General features: G+C 43.0%; 2 protein-coding genes and 1 non-coding gene across 3 annotated transcripts; 2 read left to right on the top strand and 1 right to left on the bottom strand.

Annotated features, from left to right (window-relative positions):
- The first annotated feature begins 2,621 nt into the window (after positions 1-2,621).
- On the top strand, positions 2,622-10,949 carry foxk2a (forkhead box K2a). The gene is made up of 9 exons (XM_020638228.3): positions 2,622-3,113; positions 4,345-4,539; positions 5,900-6,041; positions 6,311-6,457; positions 7,325-7,518; positions 7,739-7,941; positions 8,051-8,308; positions 9,050-9,247; positions 9,514-10,949. Exons 1-9 carry the CDS (start codon positions 2,818-2,820, stop codon positions 9,735-9,737), a joined length of 1,857 nt encoding a protein of 618 aa, XP_020493884.2. The 5' UTR covers positions 2,622-2,817; the 3' UTR covers positions 9,738-10,949.
- Positions 10,950-11,884: 935 nt separating this feature from the next.
- On the bottom strand, positions 11,885-25,289 carry wdr45b (WD repeat domain 45B). The gene is made up of 10 exons (XM_020638239.3): positions 24,912-25,289; positions 22,707-22,781; positions 20,900-21,001; positions 19,576-19,663; positions 18,806-18,900; positions 17,743-17,933; positions 17,552-17,637; positions 17,119-17,220; positions 16,910-17,031; positions 11,885-15,626 (listed from the first exon to the last, which is right to left on the bottom strand). Exons 1-10 carry the CDS (start codon positions 24,976-24,978, stop codon positions 15,520-15,522), a joined length of 1,035 nt encoding a protein of 344 aa, XP_020493895.2. The 5' UTR covers positions 24,979-25,289; the 3' UTR covers positions 11,885-15,519.
- Positions 25,290-25,485: 196 nt separating this feature from the next.
- On the top strand, positions 25,486-25,558 carry trnar-ccu (transfer RNA arginine (anticodon CCU)). The gene has a single exon. It is a non-coding gene; the product is annotated as a tRNA-Arg (tRNA).
- Positions 25,559-26,341: the final 783 nt, after the last annotated feature.

Below are 26,341 nucleotides of genomic sequence, written 5' to 3'. Positions count from 1 at the left end.
AACACAGCATCAATGATTCTCTATGATGAAATCAAATATGTGCAAAACATTCACCTGTAAACACCTGTACACTACTGCACACTACTGCTGACACAGCAGAGAGAAAGCCTCTGACATCCTGCATGACAAACTTTACACCAGCAGGGGGCAGCACCGGACTGATGATTCACTGCAGCAACCTGTCTTGTCTTTAACGGCCTGTTGTTTCTTTCTTATTCCTTATTGTTTACATGTGTTTATATTTCTGTAGACTCTTCTCTGTTTGGTCTGAATGCTGATGTTTATTCTGTTCTTGTGAGTTGCTGTCTTTGCTTTGCTTTTTAAAGCTGCTAATAAAGTTATTATTATCATCTTTATAATTCAGCACCCGGCAGACAGGTTTGAAACGAGCTGTTATTCTGCAAACTCTGTGTGTGTCTCTATACATACGTATAAACTCCATCATCACTTACTGTAGGATTGTGCAGATATTGGCTGAGGCCTGATTAACAAAACAAGATCCATGTTGGGTGACAAACTTTAAACCACAGCAGTGGCCCTAAATGTGCAAATTTTGCAATGACAGTAGAAAATCCCCCTAAGGGGGCCCCATCTGACACTCATTGTCCAGCATGCATTAATGTTGTAAAAACTGAAGTTTGTAATTGAAAGTCAACAGAGGTTAATGAAGAGGAATTATCCATCTACAAGACGAGTACGTATAAGGCCACTGGGGCATCATGATGGTTTGAGGGCCCGTCAATTGGTTTTTTGCCCGGGGCCCCAACAGACTCTAGAATCGCCACTGGTCATCGAGCATTTCCAACAAACACTTTAATCCAATATTAATGCACCAGAGGATTCAGAAACTTTAAGCTAATCGTAATAATTTAGATTTTTAATCTTAACTTAGAGGAAATATTCATATTATTTTACATTGATGTAGCCTACATGTTATGTGCAGTATGAACACTTTTTTTGTAAACATAAAACTCAAGGTAAAAGTGATCATTAAAAAATAAGTTAAGGACCTTAAAGTTTAGAGTATTTTTGCTTTTTTAGCTTTTTAAACGTTCGTCTAGATATGATGACGTCATTGTTTGAGGAGCACGTGGGACATGGCGCTCCTAACATGATTTTTAAATATTGATGCGGTGTTACTGACTGCGCATGTGCTCACTGCCTGTATATTACGGTGTGTCTCTGTGTTTTAGTATCCATAGTTTCACACACACACACGCACACACACACACACACACACACACACACACACACACACACACACACACACACACACACACACACACACACACACACACACACACACACACACACACACACACAGCGTGGTGGCTGCTTTACTACAGAACGTAAACTGATTAGCTGCACAGAAAACACGGAAGTGGATTCTCACCCATCATGCTTCAGGAAAATGTCATATAACAAAAAACTGTTATACTATTTAAATATTTATGTAAAGAATTCATTTATATGTTTAAAAATGTATTTCAGTAAGTATGACAATGAAGTAAAAGTTAGGCGTAAAATAAAGGGATAAAAACAAATAAATCCATTTATATAAAAACTTTACACTGAAAAAAACTTTACTACTATTTTAATACTGTTTGTATAAAATACATAAATATATGTTTAAAAAAAACAAAAGGGATTTAAAATAAATTAAACAAACAATACATAGAATTGTATTAGAATTTTACACTAAAATATCTAAATTAATTACAAATGGACTAAACCAATGTTATATATTAAGTACCTCTAATATTTCCAACAGTTATCAAAGCCAGAGAAATCTGTAATTTTATACTTGTAGCAGGTCCTGTCTTGCCTTATCGTAGCAACCGCCATGACAGACACGACACGTTTATCGTTACCGTGGAAATACTGGGTGTTACATCAAAGACTGCTGCATAAGGAAGCGTGAGCTGCTACTGGAAGCTGTCGTACTGTTGCTGTTTGTGCTGCTGTGATAAAAACGTCATGTACATTATGCTCTGATACTTTAGCTCGACGGTAAACATATTCTCTTCCTCAGGTCGGTTTCACCCGGTCGTCATGACTACGGTCAACTTAGAGTTTGTTTTCATCGTGGGGATGCAGAGAGAATCACTCCCATGATTCCCCGGCAGCCTCAATGTCATCTTTTGTTATTGTTTTGATTGAGAGCCCCCTGGTGGTGGAATCTACACGCTGAGCCTTTAATAATTTCATACAGCAAATTAAAAAGAAACAAACTTCACTACAATATTATTTTGTGTTTGAATGCAGAAATAAATGTGAAAATAAAAATAGCTCAGCAGAGATCAAGTTTTTCTTTCAGTTTTAGTGTCAAAAAAAATAATCATGTTTTGTCCTTTTGATGATAATTTGACTCCAAGTTGATTTTAATAATCTAAAATCCGCGTTTTTTAATCTACTCTCCGGTTTTTAAATCTCTCCGTCCATCTGCGTGTCAGCCTGCAGTGCAACCAACCTCTACTTTCTCGGCTATTTTTATTATTGTTGTCATTGGTAAACACCAAACATCTGCCTACAAAGACAGCTTTACTATTGGCTGAGCAGTCCGTCCGTCTCTTTACTTCCGCCCGTTTGGCCGCTTGTGATTGGTCGAGCTCCCTCTTTTTTCCTCTTCTTCGCGGCGGTGGGTCGGAGCCGCTGTGTCCCCGGTCTGGCACGTTCCTAGCCAAATTCTCCACGGTGTAAAATTGGATCCCCCCTAATTCACTTAAGAAAAAAAAAGTATCCCCTCTTCAATTCCCCACAACCGAAATTATATTCCCGCTGAACGCACATCTCTAAAATATCTGAAAAGCTGTGAAGATGGCGGTGGTAAGCGGGACGTCAGGGTCGGCTGTAGCCCGGCTCGAGGGCCGAGAATTCGAGTATCTGATGAAGAAAAGGTCGGTGACCATCGGCCGGAACTCCTCGCAGGGCTCCGTGGACGTGAGCATGGGACACTCCAGCTTCATCTCCCGCCGGCACCTCGAGATATTCACGGCCGGAGAAGACGGCACCGGCACCGGGGACTTCTATCTCCGATGCCTCGGAAAAAACGGGGTGTTTGTTGATGGGGTGTTCCAGAGAAGAGGGGCTCCACCTCTCCAGCTTCCACGAATGTAAGGATGATTTCCCCTGCTTGCATTGGCTATACAATCCGAGGATTTATGTGTACATGTGTTGTTATTGTTTTGTTGTTTTGCACGTGTTGTGTCAAGCAGCAGCGGGTCTCGTGCTGCACAGTTGCATGGCGATAACGTCATACGAAACCTCCATATAAAAACGTGTAGGTTAAGTTGTGCGATACTTATTTGCCAAAAACATAAACACATGTTGCTCCATTTATCATTGAATGTGTAACATTAAGGTATCTGTTTAAATCGGCCTACCCACAGTTAACAAAATGACCTTAGTGAGACTTCAGATAGTCACACTTCATCCAAGAAGTCGTGCACTGTTGCTTACTACGCTCCTTAAAGTGCACGTCATAAAGCTATCTTTTCATGTTAAAATGACAAGTTTGTTGTTGTTAATTTCATATACCTACATGCCGAATTTCAGAGTGACCAACAATTAAAAAATACATTCAACATGTATGTCCTCAGTGTTTGTATTTAGTGGTAACAAAGAAGGAAACGCTAAAATGACCAGTTTTTGTAATCGGCTTTTGTATGATAGTTTCTCAAAAATGAAACGAACCAAATTATTTTGGATTTGCACTCAACTGCAGCCACTCAGTAAACTTAGTGTATGGGTGACGTTTCTGACTCCCTGCAAGTGTTTCAGCTGCAGCTTTGAAGCTTAGGTTAGCGCTGTAGTTCATTTAATCTGGCTCAGTGTCAACTTGGCCTCATGTTACCTGTGCAGGAATGTTTACACTGTTCGGCTTATCTGCCAGCTTTTTCTTCTTTCAGTTTAAAGCCTCACATTGAACCGTTGTTGTTGTTGTTGTTGTGTCCTGACTCGCACTGTCCCTCCACTCTGCATTAGGTAAAACATGTCCATAGTGTTATTGAGCCAGATGAGTAATTAATTTAAAACTGTCAGCAACTGGTCCAAATATACCCCATTAATACTAAAGTAGACATGTAAGACATGAAGGGTTACGTAATGCTCATGGTGGCCTTCCATATTTAAACTGTGTGAGTTTGAATCTCAGCGCTCCTCTCCTGGCCTCACTTGGACCTCCTCGGGCCGCTTGTTGCGGGGCAGGAGGCTCATCATTTGGTGTGTGCAGAGACACCAGAAGAAGGATTTTGTTTCATTCATATGTAGACAAATTCAGTGTAAACATTGCACATTAATACACACTCTGTTTCTTGTTGTCTGTGCTTTTCCGTGCATACACAGGTGTTGTTTCCGGTTCCCCAGCACAAGTATAAAGATCACGTTCACAGCCCTGTCCATTGACAAGAAGGAGCCAAGGAACGTGCCGGAATCACCGGTCAAGCCCGTCCAGCCCCAAATTTCCCCCTTGACAATAAACATTCCTGACAACATAGCCCACCTCATGAGCCCACTGCCTTCACCCACCGGCACCATCAGGTAGGAGTTCTTTCAGGTTTCTGCAGCACTCAAAGGCTCAGATTTATATTTCTGTGTCGACTCTACAACAATGCCACCGCAAGCCCTGTGATTGGACCGCTGAGTAGCATCTTATTTTCTGCACTTACAACACTTCCTGTATCGCAGTAAGTAAGTAAGTAATGCAGAAAGAAAGACGCTACAAGCCAGTCAAATCCACTGCTGCCTGATATTTATGGTGCGTTCCATTTGACTGGAAGTTGGAAATTCAGAGTTAGATATGTCTTCAGGAACACCCCCTGAAGTTGATAGTCAGACCTAGAAACGTTCAGGAGCGTCTGTGTGCATCGACGGTAACTGTTGTGTGTATTAGCAGCTTAGTCCTCGTTTTTGTGTAATTAAATCAATCACTCCGATCGCATCATGCACGTTCTATCTGTGGACGTGTTGTCATGTCATGTTCATGCACAAACTGTCACGTAGTGTGGTAGTAGTTAACAAAACGAAGGTTACTCCTGGAGCGCGTCCGTGTTGCTTGTCTGACTTGTAACTGGAACACTGTTAACTCGGGTGTGACGTCATTCCCAGCTCCGACATGAGAGATCCGAGGTGAATGGGACGCACCATTATCAGCTCCAACTCAAATAAATGACAGTGCCCCTTCGGTTTCAGTCGCCATGGTTTCAGAAGCGTAAATCAAGCTAAAGTGTCGGACAACGTTAGAGAAGGGGTCCCCACAGAGACGCAGCTTTTTGTTTTTGAGAGGGCGCCGCTTTTATTAAACAGAAACAGATCTTACAAACCGCCAGACGCCATTGAGAAAAACAGTCGTTTCCCCTCAACGTAGGAACACGGGAGTTTCTGGTCTTCTGCGGCCTTAGTCAGTGAGTTAGTGTGTGTTGATGTGTGATGCAGGAATATTCTGTTGGATCCAAACTCACTAATTAAACACAGAGACCCCCAACACCTGGATCTACGAGGTAAAGACCCTGACACACCAAGGAGATCGTCGGCCGTCGGTGAGCGATAGTCGCTCTGGTTTTTGCGGTGTGTCCAGCTGCGTCGCTACCTTATGATGGGGGGGTGTGGGGGGGGTTCTGTGGTTTCTATTGGGCATTTTTAATAATCCCTTTTATCGGTATGAACAAGCTCTTTTTTTCTGGATGTACTTTACTTGTTCACCTTTTCCTCTAAGGATTTTGCTGCAGTAAGGATTAAAGAACGTTTGTTTGTTGTCATCATTAAGCCGTCAAAACAGCAGCCAGGTTTAAAAACACCTGGATCTTGGTTACACCTGCAATGATAATGTTGTCTTGTCAGTGTTCTGCACATGTTCAGGATTACAGAGCTTTCTTTTTTTTTGTTTTTGTTCATGTTATAGTGCGGCAAACTCCTGTCCATCGAGTCCCCGGGGGGCGGGACTTTCCAGCTACAGGACAGGCCGCGTCCTCGCCTCCGACCTGATCGGAGACAACTCCCAATCAGAAAACGACAAAGACGCCTCAGGTGAAGACAGCCCAAAGGTGAGGAATATAGCAGTATGCACAGAAAGAGGGTGTTTTAAAAAAAGACTTGAGAGGATCTGAACTGAGTCCTGTCGTTGTCTCAGTTCTGTGAACGTCCCCCGTTACTCCTTGAAGTCTAAAAATTGCCGAGCGCACACATCAACATAGACTTTGGAGCACGGAGCGTCTCTGAACGAGTGTTTGTGTCTCTCAACAAAGCATGGAGCGAAAACATGACTTTCCTTTTCCTCCCTAACTCAACATTAACTTTCTGTTTTTCCCCGCAGGACGACTCCAAACCTCCGTATTCGTACGCACAACTAATAGTCCAAGCGATCACCATGGCCCCGGACAAACAGCTGACTCTGAATGGAATATACACCCACATCACCAAGAACTACCCCTACTACAGAACCGCTGATAAAGGCTGGCAGGTCAGAGGCTTCACCATGTACCACCTGTGTATAAACATACAGCGTGTCGAGTTTAAGTTCTTTCAGTCATTATCACTTATTTATTCCTGTAAATGTAAAATAAATCAAAGATAGAAAAAGAGGCTGCTGGTGTTACATGATTCACAACTACAAAAACACTCTAGTCTAAATTTCATCCCAAGAAATATGCTTATTAAAGGAGCAATATGTAACTCTGACACCTAGTGTTTAAAATGGTTAATGCAGTCCAAGTTTAAAACATTGTAGAGAGCGGTCTCCCCCCGTCCCCTCCTCTCTAGAGTTGATGCTCACACAGGTTGCCATGTGGTGGACTCTGAAGCTTCAGTGTTTATCCAGCTCTGCATCGGTCTGTAAACCTTTCTGTGTTCTAACCTCTCTCCATTTTTCAAAAGCATCTCCAATATTGATCCTAGTTTGAGCACGTTTCTGCTCGTGGAGCTTATTAGAAACATGCAGAGGCTTTTTAGGTCGGGTACAATCACTTCTATCTGAACCAGTTCTCTTGCCCGCTTCCATCACTGCAACACCTGTTGGTTTGACCTGATAACTGCTCTCATATCTGGCAAACCGAGGGGCGTCCAAAACGGCCATGTGGGGGTGTCTTAAAACCACCTACCTTCTCTGGTCCAAACAAATCCAGAGAAGCCAGCACTTCAACATAGCATGTTTCCTTAATGTCTGATCATAGAGTAAGGTCACTTTATCATTTCAGTCACTACACATCTCACTGATTGGATCTTTAAACAACATCCTGCTGTCCTCTTCTTCTTCTTTTTTTATCTAACTGTTGACTTCTCCCCCCCGCTGTCTTTCAGTAACACTCTGTTGTAATTATTTGTACTTTAGAACTCGATCCGTCACAACCTGTCCCTGAACCGTTACTTCATCAAAGTGGCCCGCTCTCAGGAGGAGCCGGGGAAAGGATCGTTCTGGAGGATCGACCCGGCGTCTGAGGGGAAACTGATCGATCAAGCCTTCAGGAAGCGCCGGCCCCGAGGAGTGCCCTGCTTCAGGACTCCTGTGGGACCGCTCTCCTCCAGGTAAACCACTACTTAGCCTCGACGGGAAAGTGTTACTCTGTCTAAAAATACACACTTTCTAAAATACTAACAGTCTTACAATGTATCTTTTTAAGTATTATTGCACCTGAGTCGTCAGGTGAAGGGTTAAAAGAGGCATTAAAGTCGGTCCGAGTCCAGAGTCCGAGTTTGTAGTTCTTTAATAGAACTCAATAAACTTCTTTTTTTTGTTCTTACTCAGGAGTGCTCCAGCTTCTCCCAGCCACACGGGGGCGCTGTCTGCCCACTCCAGTGGGGTCCAGACCCCAGACAGCCTGTCCAGGGAGGGCTCCCCAGTCCCAATGGAGCCAGAACCAACACCTCCCCCCGCCCCGACCCAGACCGCCATAGTCCAGCCCAAACTGGCCGTCATCCAGGAGGCCCGCTTCGCACAGAACTCCCCCGGTAAAACACGTCACATCATTTAATCGTCTTCTCAAACCTTTATGTGGCGTTCTATGACTGTGCAGCGAAGAGTTTGTCAGTAACCTGTAGCCCTGCCCCCCTCTGACAGGCGCCCCCCTCAACCACCAGCCGGTCCTGATCGCTGTGCAACGCCAGATGCCTCAAACGACCATGAAGCCTGTGACCTACACCATGGCCACGCCGGCCATAGTGACAACGACTCCAAGCTCCGCCCCCGTCATGCAGACCATGCACGTTGTCCACCAGATCCCAGCCGTGACCATGGCAACTGTTACCGGACAGCATGTCGCTACAGTGAGCCCAGAAACTCAGCAGAACGGGGGCGGAGATCATAAAGAGATGAAAGGTGAGGCCTGAAACACGCCGTCGTCTTTGAAGCCAGTCTCACCTGAGAGTACCCGATGGAAAAATGAAACTGCAGACCGTGACGTCAGAGTAGAAAGAAGAGTTCAATGCAGCCTGCAACTAATGATAGTTTGATCATTGACACACATGATTTAAAAAAAATCGTCCCCCCATTACCTTGACATTGAGATTTAAGCCAATACATCACAGGGGCTTAAATATCGCGGCTTCTAACGGCAGTCTGAACAGGGCTGCTGTTGAGACTCATCTGATGATTCTACAGATATGGACAGACCAGACTCTATTACATAGAAAGCATTTTTAAACTTGCACACAGAGCTGACAAAGCAACAAGACTAAATAGAAATCAGCATCCTGATGTCGCTTATCGTCATTTAATCAGTTTACTTTGGGTTCATGCTGCAGTCAGACAGACTTGGTACTGATCAGAACTAACGGGTCATCAACCCGGGTCTTGGTACTGATCCAGGATTGCAGATCATCAAACCGGGACCTGGTCAGCATCAAGTAGCCGGCAGCAGCAGGAAACTTAATCCAGGCCCAGGTCATGGAGGAGGGAGATTAATCCAGCTGTGAGAGAGTCAGGGTGATGATGTGGAGCAAGACATGATGGCGTCTGCATGCTCAACAATTCAGAGGATTTGTTATTGATGTGTCTGTTATCTCTTCTGCGTCTGTTTGTCTGTATGTCAAGTCTGATGAGGTTTTTCTGTGTTTGCAGTCAAAGTGGAGCCGGTCCCGTCCATCAAGGCCGCGTCTATAGGGGGAGTCAGTCGGATCATTCAGAGCTCTCAGGCTGCTCCGCTGACCACGGTGACCATCGTCCAACAAGCTCCACTCGGACAGCACCAGCTCCCCATAAAGGCCATCACACAGAACGGGACCCACCTGGTCCCCATCACTACTGCTGCTAGCCCAGGTGACTGACGCACGCACGCACGCACAGCCAAAAGTACTTCCTTGTTGTTTCCTCATTCGTTGTCGGATTTGTGGGGCGGGCTTTTAGTGTTAGCTCGGTAGTGACGTGGTGGTGATGCAGTTCTTAGGTTTTGGGGGTCTTGTGGTCTAAACTGAGACCCATCTGAACCCAAAGAGCAGCACCAGGAGCTCTAACTTGTTTTTCACTTTTGATCCTGCACGTTGCCGTTCTGATCTTCTTTATAACGGCCTCTTTCTCTCCCCCAGCTGTTGCAAACCCCCTCCACATTCTGGCGGCTCACGCCTCAGCCTCGGCGTCCCTCCCCACCAAGAGGCAGAACGGAGAACTGAAAGAGCAACCCGAGTTGAAGAGGCTGAAAACAGAGGAAGTGGCGGCGGGTGACGCGGCGGCGAACAACAATAGTAAGAAGAACGGCACCACGGACAGAGCCGGAGAGGGAGGGGTCAGTGAACGCAACGGCGACAAGTAGCCTGACCCCCCCCCCGCTCTCCTGAACGCAGTGAGCCTCCCCACATCCTCACTTTCTTTCTCACCTCCTCCTCCTTCATCCTCCCACCTGGTCATCATCGACTCCAAGGTGCCAATCAGAGACGAGACACGGAAACACCTGCAGGACTCCAGAATGTTCAAATCCTCTTCCATTTATTTAAGACCACGATGCAAAAACTAGAGACCAAACTGAAGAAAAAAGAAAAAAAAAGATGACTGTGAAGTTCAAGACCCAGACGGAGAGAAGAAGCACAGGAAGTTTAAAAAAAAAAAAAAAAAAAAAAAAAAAAAAAAAGAGAGAGACATTGGACGAGCGAGCGAGAAGGAGCCTCACCCTGGTAGCATTAAAGCGCTTAAACTGTGTCCGGTAGAAAAGCGTCATAAACACCGGTAGTGAACGCAAAGGGAAGCGTGCGCGTGGACATTCCCATCTTCGGCAGCTAGCCTCCGTGTCGACCTCCCTGACCCCTGACCCCTGACCCCTGACCCCCCCCCCCCCCCCCCCCCGTCGTGAGTAGAAATGCAGTTCTGTCGTACACGTGATCTTTCTTCTGTGTTCCTACGTTTCCCACCACACAGAGACCATCTAGTAATAATGAAACACGCGGGGTCGAACACTTCAACGCCATATTTTGGGATTCCTTTTCTTCCCGTTTGTTAAAAAGTGAAAGGAATGTAGTCTCCTCCTTCTTTTTGTTCCTTTCTAAAGACGACACTATCATTCTCTCTCCCCCTGCACATCCACAGAGTTTTTCATATTTTACTAAATATCCTCCGAGATCTAAAGTATATTCCCATGCGTCGTGTTTGACCGTGTGCTTCATGGCGCTTGCATGTAACGGATGTAGAGACGATGTAACGAGCAGATTCTCTGAATATGGAACTGAAGAAACCTTCGACTGAATCTCCGCCTGATGATTCTGACCAGTGCTGCACTTAACTGAACTCTTAGTTGTTGTTTTTGTTTTTTTTTATGTTCTCCTTTTGTACTTTTTGTTTCCATCATGGGCCGTGTTCGTGACCTTTGTGTTGACCATGGCTTGATTCTTTGATTCTGTTCGGGCTCCTAAAACAGTCGAGTCAGATTGTACTCTGTGTTACACGAGGAAAAACAAGTGATAGCTGTTTGTTCTGCTTCAGTGGGTAAATGCTTTTTTTATTTTATAAATTTATTTAAAACACATCAAAACCTCTTAGTTTGTATTTCTTTCCGTCAAGGTTTTCTCTCAAACTCTGTGTGAAGGATGATTTCTTTTTTCAGACCTGAGGAGACATTTAAAACATCTGTATGACACAATCAAGAGTCTGACCTCATGCTCACAAAGCCTGAAGGAGCATACACTCATCGGCCACTTCATAATGTACACCTTGCTAGTACCGGGTTGGACCCCCTTTTGCTTTCAAAACTGCCTTAATTCTGCGTGGCATAGATTCAACAAGGTGCTGGAAACATATCTTTAGAGATTTTGGTCCATATCAACATGACAGCATCACACAGTTGCTGCAGATTTCTCTGCTGCACATCCATGAGAGAAATCTCCCGTTCCACCACATCCCAAAGGAGCTCTGTTGGATTGAGATCTGGTGACTGTGGAGGCCATTTGAGTACAGTGAACTCATTGTCATGTTCAAGAAACCAGTTTGAAATTATATGAGCTTTGTGATATGGTTTGTTATCCAGCTGGAAGTAGTCATCAGAAGATGGACTGTGATCATAAAGGCTTGGACGAGGTCAGCAACAATGCTCAGGTAGGCTGTGGCGATTAAACGATGCTCAGTTAGCACACAGGGACCTTGGTTTTGTTGGTTTTACGACATGTAACCATGTGATTGGCTGATTGGATATTTGCAATAACAAGCAGTTGAACAGCCGTACCTAATAAAGTGGCCGGTAAGTGTATGTGTCATGATTGATGACGAGCTAACATTGAAGGTTCAAGTGGCCTCGATCACCCGGTCATGTCGGGTTTCCCTGAACATCAGAGCGTGCTACACAGCTCCTGGTACAGACTCTTGTGATATCACGCAGGTCTTCCTACAAACACCATCAAACCTCTGCAGATGATCCAGAACAACATCGAATTATCTAAATCAATGGAGAGGATGAACCAGCCCGTTCATTTTAACTGTAAAAGCAGATGTTAAATTTTATTCACAACTTTAAATGAAGGTTTTACAATCATTCTGAGAGTGTCAGAAACACGTTGGCTTTTCAGTTTGTGCCGTGAGCGGCGAGCGCTGTGACACCTGCAGCTGTACAATCTGATGCAGAAAGAGAGCAATACAAGAAGAGAATGCACGGAGTCAACAGATGTGTGACAAAGAAAACAAAGTGTTAGAAGTCATTGTGTTACACTCACACTCCTTTTAGCTGGATCCATACTGAGCAGATCTTCATCAGTGCGTTAGCTGAACGGCTCGCTGCTGTTTTGGGGCGAAGCAGATGAACGCAAATGAGACGACAGAAGGGTGCAGGGAGAAGCTGTGATCCTGCAGACCACCTCTGATTCTATCAGACTGATCATGTATCCACATTAAGAAGTGCAGTTTTATATTAAGTGCAAAACATTTGTAATATTTTTACGGCCGATCTTCGCTTTAGTGTGGAAATAAAAACAGTTAAGATGGAAAGCGTGCTCGTTGAGAACGACAAGAAGAGATGCTCAAATCTCACAAACTTAAAGGAACAGTTCAAACATTTTAAGGGGAATCGGTCTCTTTTCTTTCTTGCTGTGAGAAGTCTGATGCAGCTCTGAGGTCTGAACGGTCAAACTAAAGCTAGAGCTGAGGTTCTCAAGTGGTGGGTCGGGACCCAAAAGATGGTCAAGGAGCCGTTCTCAGTGGGTCCAGAATGTGTGAGCCTGGAGAGAAATGGTTTCAAAAAGTCTACAAAGCGCTTAAGTTTGGGGTTTACTAGACAGGACAGCTGAAGAGAGACAGGAAATGTTGGGAGAGAGAGAGAGTGGGGGACGACACCCACGTCCGCTGCGATGAGGAGTTTGACCTCCATGCATAACCGCTAAGCTATTAGCTTTTTTTAAACATGTTTGTTTTGTTTCTTTTTTTGCTCTCTCTATCCGAGGTCCAACCTGCAACATTTTATCATTTTAAAGAAGTTTTGGGTCGCAATTTCTTCTAAAGGAGTTTGGTTGGTGGGTCCTGAGGGCAGGCCAGTGAGCTAGAGGCTCATTAGCTTATGTTAGCCTAACATTAAGTCTGACACGCGTCTCATCGTCTGCATAAAGTCAACAAACTCACAACAGCATCTCTAACCTGAAGACATGAGTATCTACACACGTGTCAAAACCCAAACCTTGATGAAGCCGAGTTATACTTAACAGTCTGTGAAGGTTTGTGTCTTTCAGGGGTCTAAATGAGAGCTGCTGGTGGGAGTTTGAGGGACCGGTATCTTTGATCATTCAGAAAAACTAAGTCATGTGAATGCAACACGCCGCCGTAAAACACAGCACTCCTGGAAACTCTTTAAAAAACATTAAGATGAAGGGAAATACAATAACTCTCCTTCTAGTTATGAGGAATGTTAACTACTTTAATGTGAGTAAGAAGCTAAGGCTAGTTAGCTGAGCTTAGCATAAAACCTTGATAGAAGGGAATAGAGTTGTCGTGGAAAATATAAACACTGTCATCATCCGTGGTGATTTTACACTCCGTGTGTCATCTACTTGGTTTTTACACATTTTTGAAACTTGTTTGGTGAAGAGGTAACATTAGCTTAGCTTAGCATAAAAACCATTTACAGTCTTTATGCTAAGCTAGGCTAACCAAAGTAGCTTCTGGTTGTAGCTTCATTTAGATTAGTTTGCTTACAGGTTACTTGGTGTTTATTTATCTTCTCATCTGATTTTCAATAAAATAGTATTTTCAAAGTAAATCATGAAACATTTACTTGATCACCGGCAGTAAGAGTAAATAATTAAACTTTTATGATGTTCACGCTCAGAACCTAGGACTGAGAAAATAAAGAGAGATATTGATAATTAAATACTGAGGTCACAAGAAATCCTGTAACGTTACAGGAAAAAAGACGTAAGAGAATAAAGTCACAGCATTACGGGAATAAAGTCGTCATTTTATGAAAGAAACGCGGGTATTTTTGAGGGAAAAGTCGTACTTCAAAGATAGGAAAGTCGTAACGTATAATGAATTAGTCAGAACTTTTCTGGGAGGAAAGTCGTAATTTTAATGAGAAAGATGTTATTTTTAGGGGAAAGTTGTAATTTGAATAAAAGTCGTACTTTATGAGATGAAAGTCGTAATGTATGATGAATTAGTAACTTAAACTTTTTTGAGAGGAAAGTGGTAAGAGGTTGTAATTAAACAGAATGAGGACAGGTGGCTCTTCAGGTTTTCACCCTCAAACCTCTTAAAGGATAACAGCTGTCTGAAACTATAACTTCTGTACCATAAAGATTAGATCCTCGAACACTGATTATTTGTAAGTTTTTGTGTAGCCTGAATGGTGTGGTGGAGTGTAGTGGTAATAGTGGTGGAGTGTGGTTATAACTCTTCTTGCTGTAGATCAACGTCAGAGTCATGACTGTAAGATTTGTTTAAAAGCTGGAAAGGTGAGTTAGTCTGATCGATTCATACGGAACTTTTAAACATCGAGGAGGTTACAGAGCTGAAGGAAATCATCATGAATCGAGCACATCGGCCCCTGAAAATGCTTTTTTACAGTTAGGTGTTTGAACAGATTTAGAGAAGCTGTTGTGAGCGATTGAGCTGTAGGGGATCAGTATGAGCTAACGTTCAGTCATCGTAAAGAGCAGCAGGTGTGTACAGTCTGCACGCTCGCCTGCCGTATTGACAGTTTTAATCTTCTCATGATCTCCTCACAACGACAGATATAACCGATAAACGATGTCTTTAACCTCCTCCCCGGGGACAAACGACCTCCACGGTCTCTGAACAGAAACAGTTTGGGGAAACACATATTGCACGTGTGAAAAAGAAAGAAAAAAAGACGAGAAACAAAAACACACTTTACATTTGTCTTCCGCTCTGTACAGTTGAGAGGAGATAGAAGTTCAGTCTGCGTGTTTTTGTTGTTTTTACAGCACATATAAGAAAGTCTATTAATACAGGTGACGCTTCATGAAGCCGGATCCGTCTGCTCAATGAACCTTACAAAAAAAAAAAAAAAACCAGTGAGCTCATTGTGATCCTGCTCTGCAAACACCTGCTGTGGTACAATGTTATTTACAGACACATGTACGCATGTAAGTATGGTGATGTGTGCACACATACAGATTCTCTCATGTCTCGAGGCACTCCCTATCGTTAGGTTAGGTGGTGTTAGTCAATCTGTCTAACTATCAGAATCCTCTGTGATTAAAAATAATCCGTCCTTTTTTGTAAATTCCTCGGAAGACGTCTTAAAAAGCGGTGTGTTGCTCATTCAAAAAATAACTTTCCCTCTTTTTTTTTTTTTTTTTCCTCTGGAGTTTGGTTTCAGGCGGGCGTGCGTGAGCCTCCGTCCAGAGACAAACTCTCCCAGGAGTCTGTGAGAGACAAACGTCTACATCGCTTGTTTGTTTGTTCGTCTTCGCTGTGAGGGGTTTCCACAAGTCTGTGCTTCTCTCTCTCTATTGTCCTCCGGTCATCTGCGGCTCCTTCACAGAGTCTGTCAGGATACGGAGAAGTGCAACGTGGGATTCCTCCGAAAGAAAAAAACAGAAAGAAAAAAAAAAACCAACAGAAAAACAGGCTGTGTGATGGTGAGTCTGCAGAGGGGTGAAGGGTCATATTTTGTCATCGGTCATCTCCAGGAACTGGGCGTACACGTCTCTGGAACACTCCCCCTTCTGGTTGAAAAGGAACTTGTAGTAGCTGCCGTCAGCACAAATGGCTGCATGGTGGGGAGAAAAGAGAACGTCAGCAAAATCACACACACAGAAGAGCTGCCGTTCTGCAATTTTCAGATGGCTCTAAAACGCCTTCACGCTCGCAGTAAACTCGATATTTCCAGGGGGGAGCTGCATGTGTGAATACAAACAGCCGAATTTCCACTCAGACTTTACCTAGAGTTTCTTCTGCCAACCTCCTAGTTAATTTTCTGCAGAAAGTCTGAGTGAGCAGGATATAATCAGGAGAATTCACCTGGAGCGAGTGGGAGGGGGTGGTGACGTTTATTCCCTGTGATCACTGCACGACCATAGACTGTCTGCACGCCACCTCTACCATCTCCGTGCTCTAATGAACCTGCTGCATTATGTTTCCTGTTCTCCAGTATGTTCTTCTCCACTCTTTAGTTCAGATTGAGATTCTGTTCAACTACACGTAGCATTGATAGAAAGACACATATTCTCATTATAGCGCTGTATATATAGAGGACACTGTTACTTCGTCCGCATCTTTCTCTTACATCATGTCTTACCTCAGAAAGACCCTGGGTTAGTCTTTTGATCTCATAGTACAGATATTCCATCCAGCCTTTAGCCGTTTTCACATATGCACTCCGGATAATATCTAGATATTTACCGGAGGACTTCTCCGGAGATTCTCCTGACCTAGCCGTTCACATATGCTCCTCACAGCGGGGGACTTTCCCTGTCAGAGGGGAGGGGGCTCGGGGGATTTCCCGACGTAAGACGTGACGTAAATAAACAACGCGGAAGTCGCGGCCGAAGCAACAGAGTCTGCTACACAACGTTATAATGAGAATATTTGTCTTTATATCAATGCTATGTGTAATCCAATGGAATGACAACATCCACAAAAGAGTGGAGAACAACATACTGACGGACAGAAAACATCATGCAGCCGTTTAATTACGTGCACGGAGATCGTAGTGGTCGCGGGCAGACTCTTTAGCCGGTCATTATATAAATGTCATTCTCTTCCTATTGGCTCAAATTGAAAATCTCCGGAGTATATTCGGCTGCGTTCAGACATCAGCTCCTCTGGATTATCTGCGGAAAAAATACTAAGGGGTCTGGCCGGATAAACTCCGGGTAATATCGGAGTAAAAAATTTGGCTGTTGCGTTCACACATGCAGCTCCTCCTGGAAATCTCCCGAGTATTTCAGGAGATTTCCGTATGTGTGAAAAGGGTTAGAGATACTGACTCTTAACCGTAACCATGAGCTGATCCTGATCCTTAAAAAGCTGCACCCTCCACTCTGAGCTCACCTATGACTGCATTAGGCTCTGTCCCAAAGGCACACACGCACGGAGACCCCGAGGGGACCTGGAACTTGGAGAAGCTCCACTTAGAGCTGAAGTATTTGGGGAGAAAGCTGGCTGATGCCAAACTGCAGAAAGACAAATACAATCAGTCTGATTGTATTAAAGATGTTAAAACATATTAAACATATTAAAAACATTTAGCATAATTTAACCTCGACTGTTTGTTCCTTTTCGGGTCCTCTGCAGCAAAGATGTGAACGGTGCCGTGGTCGCTGGACACACAGATGAGGGACGCGTCCTGGTTGAAGTTGATGCTGAAAAGACATACAGATGGAATAAATAAGAAGAATAAGAATCCGTGTCCGCTATTTGAACCGTCCTTCGTCTGTGGGAGGTTTCTATTGAGGTTTGTGAATGCTCCATCCTGATTTAACTCGTACAGCGTGAGCTCTCAGGTCATTCCCCGGCATTCGGGTTGTACAGTGTGAGCACTTTTTTTTGGCTGTTGTGTGTATGTGACTTCCTGTGCTTCTGCAGCCAGCCTCTAGTGGACACTCGAGGAACGGCAGGCACTTCAGCATCAGCTTCATCTTGTTTCAGTGCATTAAGGTAAAGATTCAAACTGTGTTGTTGTTCGGTGCTCACCAGTAAATGTTGGCTGTCTGAGATCCTCGTCTTAACTCCTGTATGAGCTGACCCGCTGATGTGTCGAAAATTCTAATAAGAGTCCCCTGTGGAAAAATAAACCACGGATCAGCATCAACAGGAACTACTGAAGCCTTCCAACACACCACTTTAGTTCTCAGTATCTTTCCTCCCATCCAAACATGGCTCACTTTCTCTGACGCAGTAGCTATTCTTGTGCCCTGCAGATTTAAAGCGATGCAGCACAGCGCCCCCTCATGGGCGGGGATATCAACCGGAGGCTTCTCCGTGTTGGCCAGGTCGACTATCTGCACGTGGCCCGAGTGAGTCCCAGGGAACGCCAACAGAGAGTTGTTGCTGTTTGGACACAGCACGCACAGACCTGAGGAGAGGAAAAGGGGGGGGGAGAGGGGTTTGAGTTTATTTACATAATCTTTGCTGAAGCCGTCACCGGAACTTCACTTGTTTCCAATGTTCTGAGGTTTTAAAAGGAGGTTTAGCGTGCCGTAAATAAAAGTGTGTACAGACAGCCGAGGCTGGAAAAGTCTGGAGTGAATGTGGAGAACTGGCGAGAAATGTGACGGTAACTCAGGCAACACAAAACATTATCGGTTGGAGATTGACCGTTCTTTCTGTGTTTGTGACCTTGAGGTGATCACTGAGCCACTACAACGTTCAGATGTTTGTCAACACTAAAGGCTCGGTGTAAGACATTAAGAGAGTGTGGAAAGTACGACAGGCTGATGTAAAAGGGTTAATTCTTTTTTTTCAAATCTGTGCCCCATATTTCAAACATTTTCTACCTTTTAGTCACAAAGGACTCAACATTAGCAATGTTTCTCCACTTATAGATGATACTCGGATCGCCCAAAAGTATATTTCCAATCTTTTTTTTTTTTTTGCTCATCCATTCAATAACTGCACTTGAGGGCGAGAGAGAGAGTCCTCTGACCATACATCCCTCCCATTAACATCGATTGAGATGCTACATGCTACGTCTGATTTAAAACTAGCTTCTTGTGCCGTCATTTTAATAGTTGTACAGTAACGGTCCACTGGTGAATATTAGTTAAAAACACACACAAAACAAAGCTGCAGAACGAGTTGAGGGCGGGACAGGCTGCTGTGTGTACGAACAGAGAGGTGCAGGTGTGTCTGTGTGGATAAGATGAGCAGATTAAACTCAGAGAAACTCAAATAACTTAGAGAAGAATCTCCCTTTAAAGTCTCCCAGTTAAAGTAGAGTGGACTGACCTTTGGGGTTGTAGCAGGTCTCAAACACGTGCAGCTGATGGGGGTTGTGGGTAAAGGTGAAGACTTTGATCATGGAGTCCAGGACCACCACGATCCTGAGGACAGAGGAGAGGCAACATCCAGGCAGACATTAAACCAAACGCCAGAACACCAACGTGGACATGATCACACTTTCATCCAATGAAAGAGATGTTAAAAGAGTGAGGCTCCATCGTCGTGAGCCTGCAGTAAAGGGGTCTGATGGTTTTCTTTACAGAAACTGTGAACGAAGCGGGAGGATTAAAATCCTCCTCTTCGGATTTGATTCTGGTAACAGACATCGCTAACGGAAAGAAAAATGTGCTGAAAAAACGACAAAAAGAGGCCGATAACAAAACACGCAGAAAACAAGGTACACTGCAGACTATTCCCCAGGGTATAAAGGCCCTGACACAGCAAGCAGACGGCAAAGAACATGAGGCGACGAACACACCGCAAAAACCAGGGCGACGAGACTTCAGGACTCGAGGCTAACTTAGATCCCCACTGAGCTACAGCTCAAGCATGCTGACAGGAGGGACATGAATCTGATGCAATCAAATCCGATATGACAAAGCTGAGTAAGATTCAGCATCCAAACCTCGTAGTACACCTGGTCCCACACTCGGAGCGAATCAGAAGACAGAAGAGAGACAAAGACAAAGAGACAGGAGACGGACGCTCGCTGATGGATGAACAAGCGTTAACTTCTCCGGTTAGTGAGGATCTTTGTTTTTTAGAGTTTTTTTTACCTGTCACGTCGAAGCTTCACTGCTTTGACTTCTGTCGAGAACTCAATCTCAATTACTGTTTTCTTCTTCAGGTCGTCCCAGATCATGACTGCAGTGACAAAAAGAAGAAGAAGAGATTCAATAATTATTAACTTATCTTCATCTCTGACGACTTATTCTAACACCAGCAGCGTAAATAAACTTCTTATTATTTATCACCAGTTTCAACACTCAAGTTGTAGGCAATGTTGAAGACGTTAGTTTTTAGGGATTTCTTGAAGGTGGAGTGGGGGGGGTCTGAGATGGCTTTTGGGTGTCTTGCTCATGGACATTTCAGCCCTCCAGTTCCTAACCCAAGTCCCTACAGACTGAGCTATTGTCATGCCTTATTTATTTCTTAATGAAAGATTTTGGTATTTAAATCTACAATATATATTTCCCTCCTTCCGTGCAATATAAACTTTTACACCAGTGCAAAATATATATATATATATATTAACTTGTGGTAAAATAATGTTTCACTGCGCAATATTCAGAATATTTTCCCCTACATGAATGCGAGCTGTTTGTAGCTGTGGATGTCAGAAAGTTTGTGCACTTTAAGATGAAGCCTGTCTAATTTCTTTGAAAGTTGTCTAAAGACATTAAAGCTTTCTTTTCTATTCTTACTCCCTGTAGCTGTGTTTTGTGTTTCCTGCAGGTCTGATGATGCCGAGTGAAACAAAATGAACAGCTGACATTTTTTTAACATTGTCAAATAACAAATTTAAACCATCAAATGATTCATTACAAATTCATTCACAGGTCATATTTCACACCCTGATGATTTGAAGACTCAGAGATAATCCATGTTGTGACTTTTGTTCAGACGATTTGGGACCTTCATTCATATGGTTTGGCAAGGCCTGGAGCTTAAAAGCTTTTGGGTAAATATCTCAAACATGTTGTCGTGCATTTTTGAAGAAGCAGCCTTACTCACAATGTCCACTATTTCTTAATGACACCTCATCCTTGGAGCTAACCCTGAATGAAAAACACCTTTCGTTAGCTGGTCTTACAGGTGCTAACAGAATGGTAGCATGTTGCTTGAAACAGGCACATGCACTGTGAGTGAGGGAACGGCTCTCCAAAGCCCGATTACATTGTGCCAATGGAACTCATGTAATTGTTTTGCTGCCTCACCATATTGCAAAAATATCTGATAAATATTTGATCACAAAAAAACATTGTCAAATAACTCTGAATGTGGACAGATTTCTGCCAGAAGAGAAGCCCCGGCCCGACTCGAGCACAAACGATAAAAACACAATGAATGAGTCCTGCAACTGAAAAGACACAAACTCACCTTTGTTGGTTGGGTACTTGGGTTTCTTTCCTCCTCCCACTAGTGCTAAATAGTTACACCTGAACAGCATCTCCACGTGGCCGACCCCGCCCTCCAGGAACTCTGAAAGTAAACAGCATTTCGGTGGTGAAGAATAATACGTGTGTGAATGACTCAGAGAAAGAGGTGCGGCTCTTATCAGCTGACCGTAAACTGGAAATAACATTTGCAATATGCTGCTCACTCATCTCTAATGGCTTGTCTGTGCACAACAGACAGCAGACCACAATGACAAGCAGTCCTCTGCATCACTCACAATGAGACTGCACCCCCCCCCCCCCCCCATCAGCGCTCTGTGCTGTAAAGACTTTCATCAAAGAGCTTCACACGGATTAACACAGAAAAAATAAAAGATGAAAGAGCACATTGGGTCTGAGGATCGACTTCTGTATTGGTCAATTCCAGGAAGGAAACTCTGCAGCAGGTCATGTGCTGAGTCACGTTTTTCAGGCCTGTTCGGGGGAGACTTCCTCTTCTATCCCTCCTTATTTAAGGAACTTTTTATTTCCTATGTGCAGCATGACTGGCTCTTTTTCCCTTCAGTCATGAGCCAAAAAGGTTTAAAAAGAGACTGCCTGACAACGAGTGTGATTCTTATGTTCTTCAATCATCAGTTTGTTTTATAAAACCTTCAGTGCATGTTTCTCCTGACTTCATTTTGAGAGCTGAGACACCTGACTCCTCAATTTCATGGTACATAACAACATCTCTAACTTGGATATTTGACTCATCAAACTGCATGAATCAAACTTTAAAAGTAATCTGTGCAGGTTTAATGTTTGTGTCTCTCATCCTCCAACACAAAAAACAATAATATAAAACATAAAACACTGAACAGCTTAACGACTTTTTAGTAAAAAAATGAATGAGATTAGGCCAAACGTCAAGTCAAGACACCTCAGTCCTTCAATCACAAGGATCGAAGGTGTAAGAAATACATTTTATTTAAAGTCAAACTTTTGTTAACAAAAGTTCAACTGTTGAGAATAAACAAAAATGACAAGAAAGATGTCGATTTAAGTATTTGAAACCGATATTTAAAAAGTCAGACTTGGGGCGCTGAGTGGTTTAATCACGCACCTCATGTATAGAGACCCTGGGTTCTTATCAGGCCTTCACTGCATTTCATGGGAAATAGTAAATGGACTTGAGCTTGTATATTTCTTCTTCTAGTCTTCTGACTACTCAAAGCTCTTTCACACTGGAGGTCACAGCTACACATTCACACACTGATGGTCGAGGCTGCTGCGTAAAGAGACCATCAGAAGTAACTAATCCCATTCATACATTGCCGACAAAGCAGTGGGAGCAACTTGGGGTTAAATGTCTCTCCAAAGGACACATCAGACATGTAGCTGCAGGAGCTGGGGATCAAACCATCGACATCCCGACAAGAGAAGACCGACAACCTCCCCATCCCCCACTCTCTCCTCCCAACATTACCTGTCTCTCTTCAGCCATCTCACCTGAATAAATATATTCTATCATTCAGCACCAAAACGGAAATCTGAAAAAAATGTTGTCACTTCTACTTGGAATAGAGGTGAGCGACACTTTTAGACGGATCCATTTGTGTCCATTAATGTTAATGGAATAAAATTCATCAGCATCATATTTAAGGATTGTTCTTCCTGCTCTCAGTTTTTGGTTTCTGCAGTTTAGCAGACGGCGCTGTGAACTTCTGTGAGTTTAAAGCCGACTGACAAAACATGCGATCAGTGTGGAAAATGATTCTCTGTTAATTATTGATGCTTAAAAAGCTTGTTACCTTGTTTCTCCTTCTCCTTAAGAGGATCTGTGTTGTACACACGGAATCCGTTCTCCATCCCACAGGCGAAGCATCCTGGAGAGAAACACAAGAAGAAGAAAACGGAGGTCCCATTGGTCATATCGGGGGCTTTACACAAGCGTCACTCAAACTGAAAAGACCCTAACACTGTACGAGGGCTGAACGATATGGGAAAGAGGGACATTGCGATATTATGCAACACTTTTAATACATACAGTTTTGAGTTTTTAAAGGCTAAAATATGGCCAATTTACCTCCAGTTTTATTTTTAAATGTAAGTCTATTTCTATCTTAGGCCCATGCTACATTTTAATCAAGCGATGATGAAATGAAGTGTGATGAATAAAGTAATCCTAAAGAAACTGTTTCATTTCTCCTGAATCACACTTATAAATCACTTTGTTTTAAATCACTACATTTGTGTGTAAAGATATCGATTCCCCGTGTCCATACTATAGAGACCTAAATAAAAGTCTTTGTTGCCAAATATCAGGTCATTTCTTGTTTTCAGTTATCAAACATTGAAGACAAACTCCTGCACACGGACTAAATTGCACATTTGGCAAACTGGCTTTGTGAAAATGAGATAGTGTGTGCCCTGATATGCCCTGATAGGAGTTTCTGAGTATCTGAAGGATTCATTCCTCTCCTACTTATCAGTCTTCTGAAATAAATGTAGTGTTTTATAATGTCTGTACTTTTTGATGGCCGTTCATTTAGCGGTGGTGATGGCTGCGGCAGAGAAGGATGACGACTCTCATCCATGGTCATATCTTAAGCCCATGTTTTGAAATAATGTTTTCTCTCTGTGTAAAGTCTGGCTGACATTTTCCCCGGCTCACCGGGTATTCTTGGTTGTTCCTGATAGCAGAAAATCTGTAAATCTTAAGCCTGTAAGCTTAAAAAAATGTAAATAACGTTGTCATAATAAAGATAACGTCGCAGAATGTACACCCATGTATTCTCAACTGCACTTGTGCATCGTGAAAATACAATGTTTAGAGGTTTTCTTTAAATGTATGTTTGAATACTGTAGTATTTTTTTAAAAGCAAGCACTGCACTTAATTTGACTGAGCAACCTTCACTTTTGTTGGAGTAATATTTGACCAGGAGAACTTTGACTCAAGTCAAGAAGTTGTGCACTTTGTCCAACACTAATTAGTAGTAAAAACACAGAACTGGAGGAGCTCCTTTTATTTCGACCAACTGACCCAGAACGGTGATAAAACATAAAAGAAGAGCTGACATGGAGCAGATGGAGCAAATAATTAACCTGCGAGGGTGGAGTATAAAACTTTAACACTTGTGTGTTGACATACGATGACTGTGAGGGGGAGTTCACTGGTTCTTGTTGTTTAAGGGGGTCACATGAGGTCTTTCGAGTCTTTAATTTAGTCCCGTTACACCACAGAAAAGTCAAATGACACAAATAATTACAGGGTTACATAATTATCTGATCTAATGAAGCTACTTGGCACCAGATGTTTCAGCACACTGATGTTTATAAATGAGAAACAGTAGTGGTATGTTAACTTCAAGGCCTGTTTGAAGTGTGTGGGTGGGAAGAGATAGGCATGTAACAGGGCCGAGTATGTCAATAAAGTAAGCAAAAAGGTATTGAATTTAAAATCAGGCGACATTAAAAACACGACATTATCTGAATAAGGGGGTAATAACAGACAAATTAGCCAGCGGTTTAGCCGCTGTGCTAACCAAGGCACGGCTTAGCATTAGCTTTTGATATTAATTGTACAAATCCAGTTAAAGCACATGTCTGTTAACAACGCATGTCGTGTTGACCTCACATCAACTGACTGTCTATTACATGACAACAAACAAAGTTACTCTAGCCTAAGCTGGCTATCCACGGCAGCTAATGTTAGCATCAGCTGGCTAGCCACGGAAGCTAACGTTAGCATCAGCTGGCTAACGCTGATTTTTTTTTTTTTAACGCTGTGACGCTCTGAGTTAATGTTTCTGCTGTGACATTTGTGTCACATTATGATTAACGCATTCCTAGATGAGGGGAAAATGTAGAGCCGGTTGTTTTTTTTGTTTTGTTTTTACGTCATGGTTGATTTAGGAGATTAAACGGTTTAGCATCGTTAGCTTAGCATTCACGACGGTTTCCATTTGTAAGAAGAAGAAGAAAAACAACACATGACAACAGTGCCGCTCCTTACCATTATCCTGGTTGAATCCAGCATAAAGGAGCCCATTTCCGTGAGGATTAGACGGTAATAAATTCATTATTTAACTGAAATAAACACGTTTATCCTCTATTAAACGTGTGATCGATTATCCAGAAGCTGCTGCCTGAAGACCTATCCGAGTCTCAGTCCTCCTGCGGACTCTGCTGGTTCCTGCTCGGAGGGAGCTGAGCTGTCAGCACACATCAGAGGGACTTTTCTCTTAACTTCTTGAACTCAACTCAGCGAGAGTTTCACCCCTACGTTGTTTAACTCGCACTATCAGTAATGGTTAAGACGGAATGGTTAATGTTAATGGTTCATTTAAACACAATTCAATGCTTCCGAGAGGAGAAGGGTTTTTAACAGCACAGTTGGGGAATATTTAATAACACATGTCCGCCAGAGGGGGGCAGTAGCGTAGCGCGATAGATCATTAACTATTATGATAAAATACGCTAAATGTATGTCGTCAACTCAAGTTTTAAAAGTAAATGATTAATATAAACGTGTGTATAATAACTTTGTATTCTATTTAATGATTACGCGTTATTATAACCATTACTTAGCCCCAGTGGCCTAATGGATAAGGCACTGGCCTCCTAAGCCAGGGATTGTGGGTTCGAGTCCCATCTGGGGTGAACATGTTTTGTTTGTGTGTTTAAAATAACTTTATTGACAGTGAATGGATCGTTTCTTCATTACCAAACACATTTACACACACGAGGAACATGACTTTGTGTTTTGTTGCAGAATAATTTGTAAAGGAAGAGTGTTGGGTTGAAAGCGATTGCCAATCTAAACTTGGTTACTAAATGCTGCCTTCAGGTGCTCCTCGGAAAGATCGGATCTACCGTGTTAACGAGCTCATGAACGGCTCATAAAGCCGTAATCACCAGGGCGAAATTGGAGTTGTGACATACAGTCTATGGTTGTGACATATATGTGACGTTTCATGGCAGCAAAAATGTGACAGTGTCAACAATAGACGGTAAGCAATTATATATTTTGTTAACAGGAGCTAGTTGCACATTTTAGTAAATGCATCTATTAGTCGTAGCGAGTAGGCAAACTTGAACTCTAAATCATGCCAGGTGAATATATTAACATTGAAAACAAACTTTTACCTGAATGTTCTTCATTCTGCGAGAGTACTTAAATGGACTACAAAAGTGGTAAAATATGATATTTCTTTAATTTAACTCTAATTTGATTTTGATTCTTAACAATAATTTGTAATCTGGCCTTTGATAAATGGAAGCTGATATCGATACCTGGCAGGTGCTCAAATGAGTAATATGTAACTCTGACATCTAGTGTTTAAAATGGGTACTGCAGTCTCAATTCTAAACATTGTAGAGAGCTGTTTAGACCCGCCCCCTACTCTCCCGAGTCGATGCTCACTCAGGTTGCCATGTGGTGGA

The sequence above is a fragment of the Labrus bergylta genome, chromosome 21, assembly GCF_963930695.1.
Source record: "Labrus bergylta chromosome 21, fLabBer1.1, whole genome shotgun sequence".
Taxonomy (NCBI): Eukaryota; Metazoa; Chordata; class Actinopteri; order Labriformes; family Labridae; genus Labrus; species Labrus bergylta.
This window is presented reverse-complemented; position numbering and strand designations above follow the sequence as displayed.

Coding starts and splice junctions, on each gene's coding strand:
- wdr45b (XM_020638239.3), bottom strand. CDS start 24,978: ATGAATTTATTACCGTCTAATCCTCACGGAAATGGGCTCCTTTATGCT. Junction 19,664..20,899: donor CAAGTACCCAACCAACAAAG/GTGAGTTTGTGT, acceptor TTGTCACTGCAG/TCATGATCTGGGACGACCTG. Junction 17,221..17,551: donor CAGACAGCCAACATTTACTG/GTGAGCACCGAA, acceptor ATGTCTTTTCAG/CATCAACTTCAACCAGGACG.
- foxk2a (XM_020638228.3), top strand. CDS start 2,818: ATGGCGGTGGTAAGCGGGACGTCAGGGTCGGCTGTAGCCCGGCTCGAG. Junction 6,458..7,324: donor CCGCTGATAAAGGCTGGCAG/GTCAGAGGCTTC, acceptor TTTGTACTTTAG/AACTCGATCCGTCACAACCT. Junction 8,309..9,049: donor AGATCATAAAGAGATGAAAG/GTGAGGCCTGAA, acceptor CTGTGTTTGCAG/TCAAAGTGGAGCCGGTCCCG.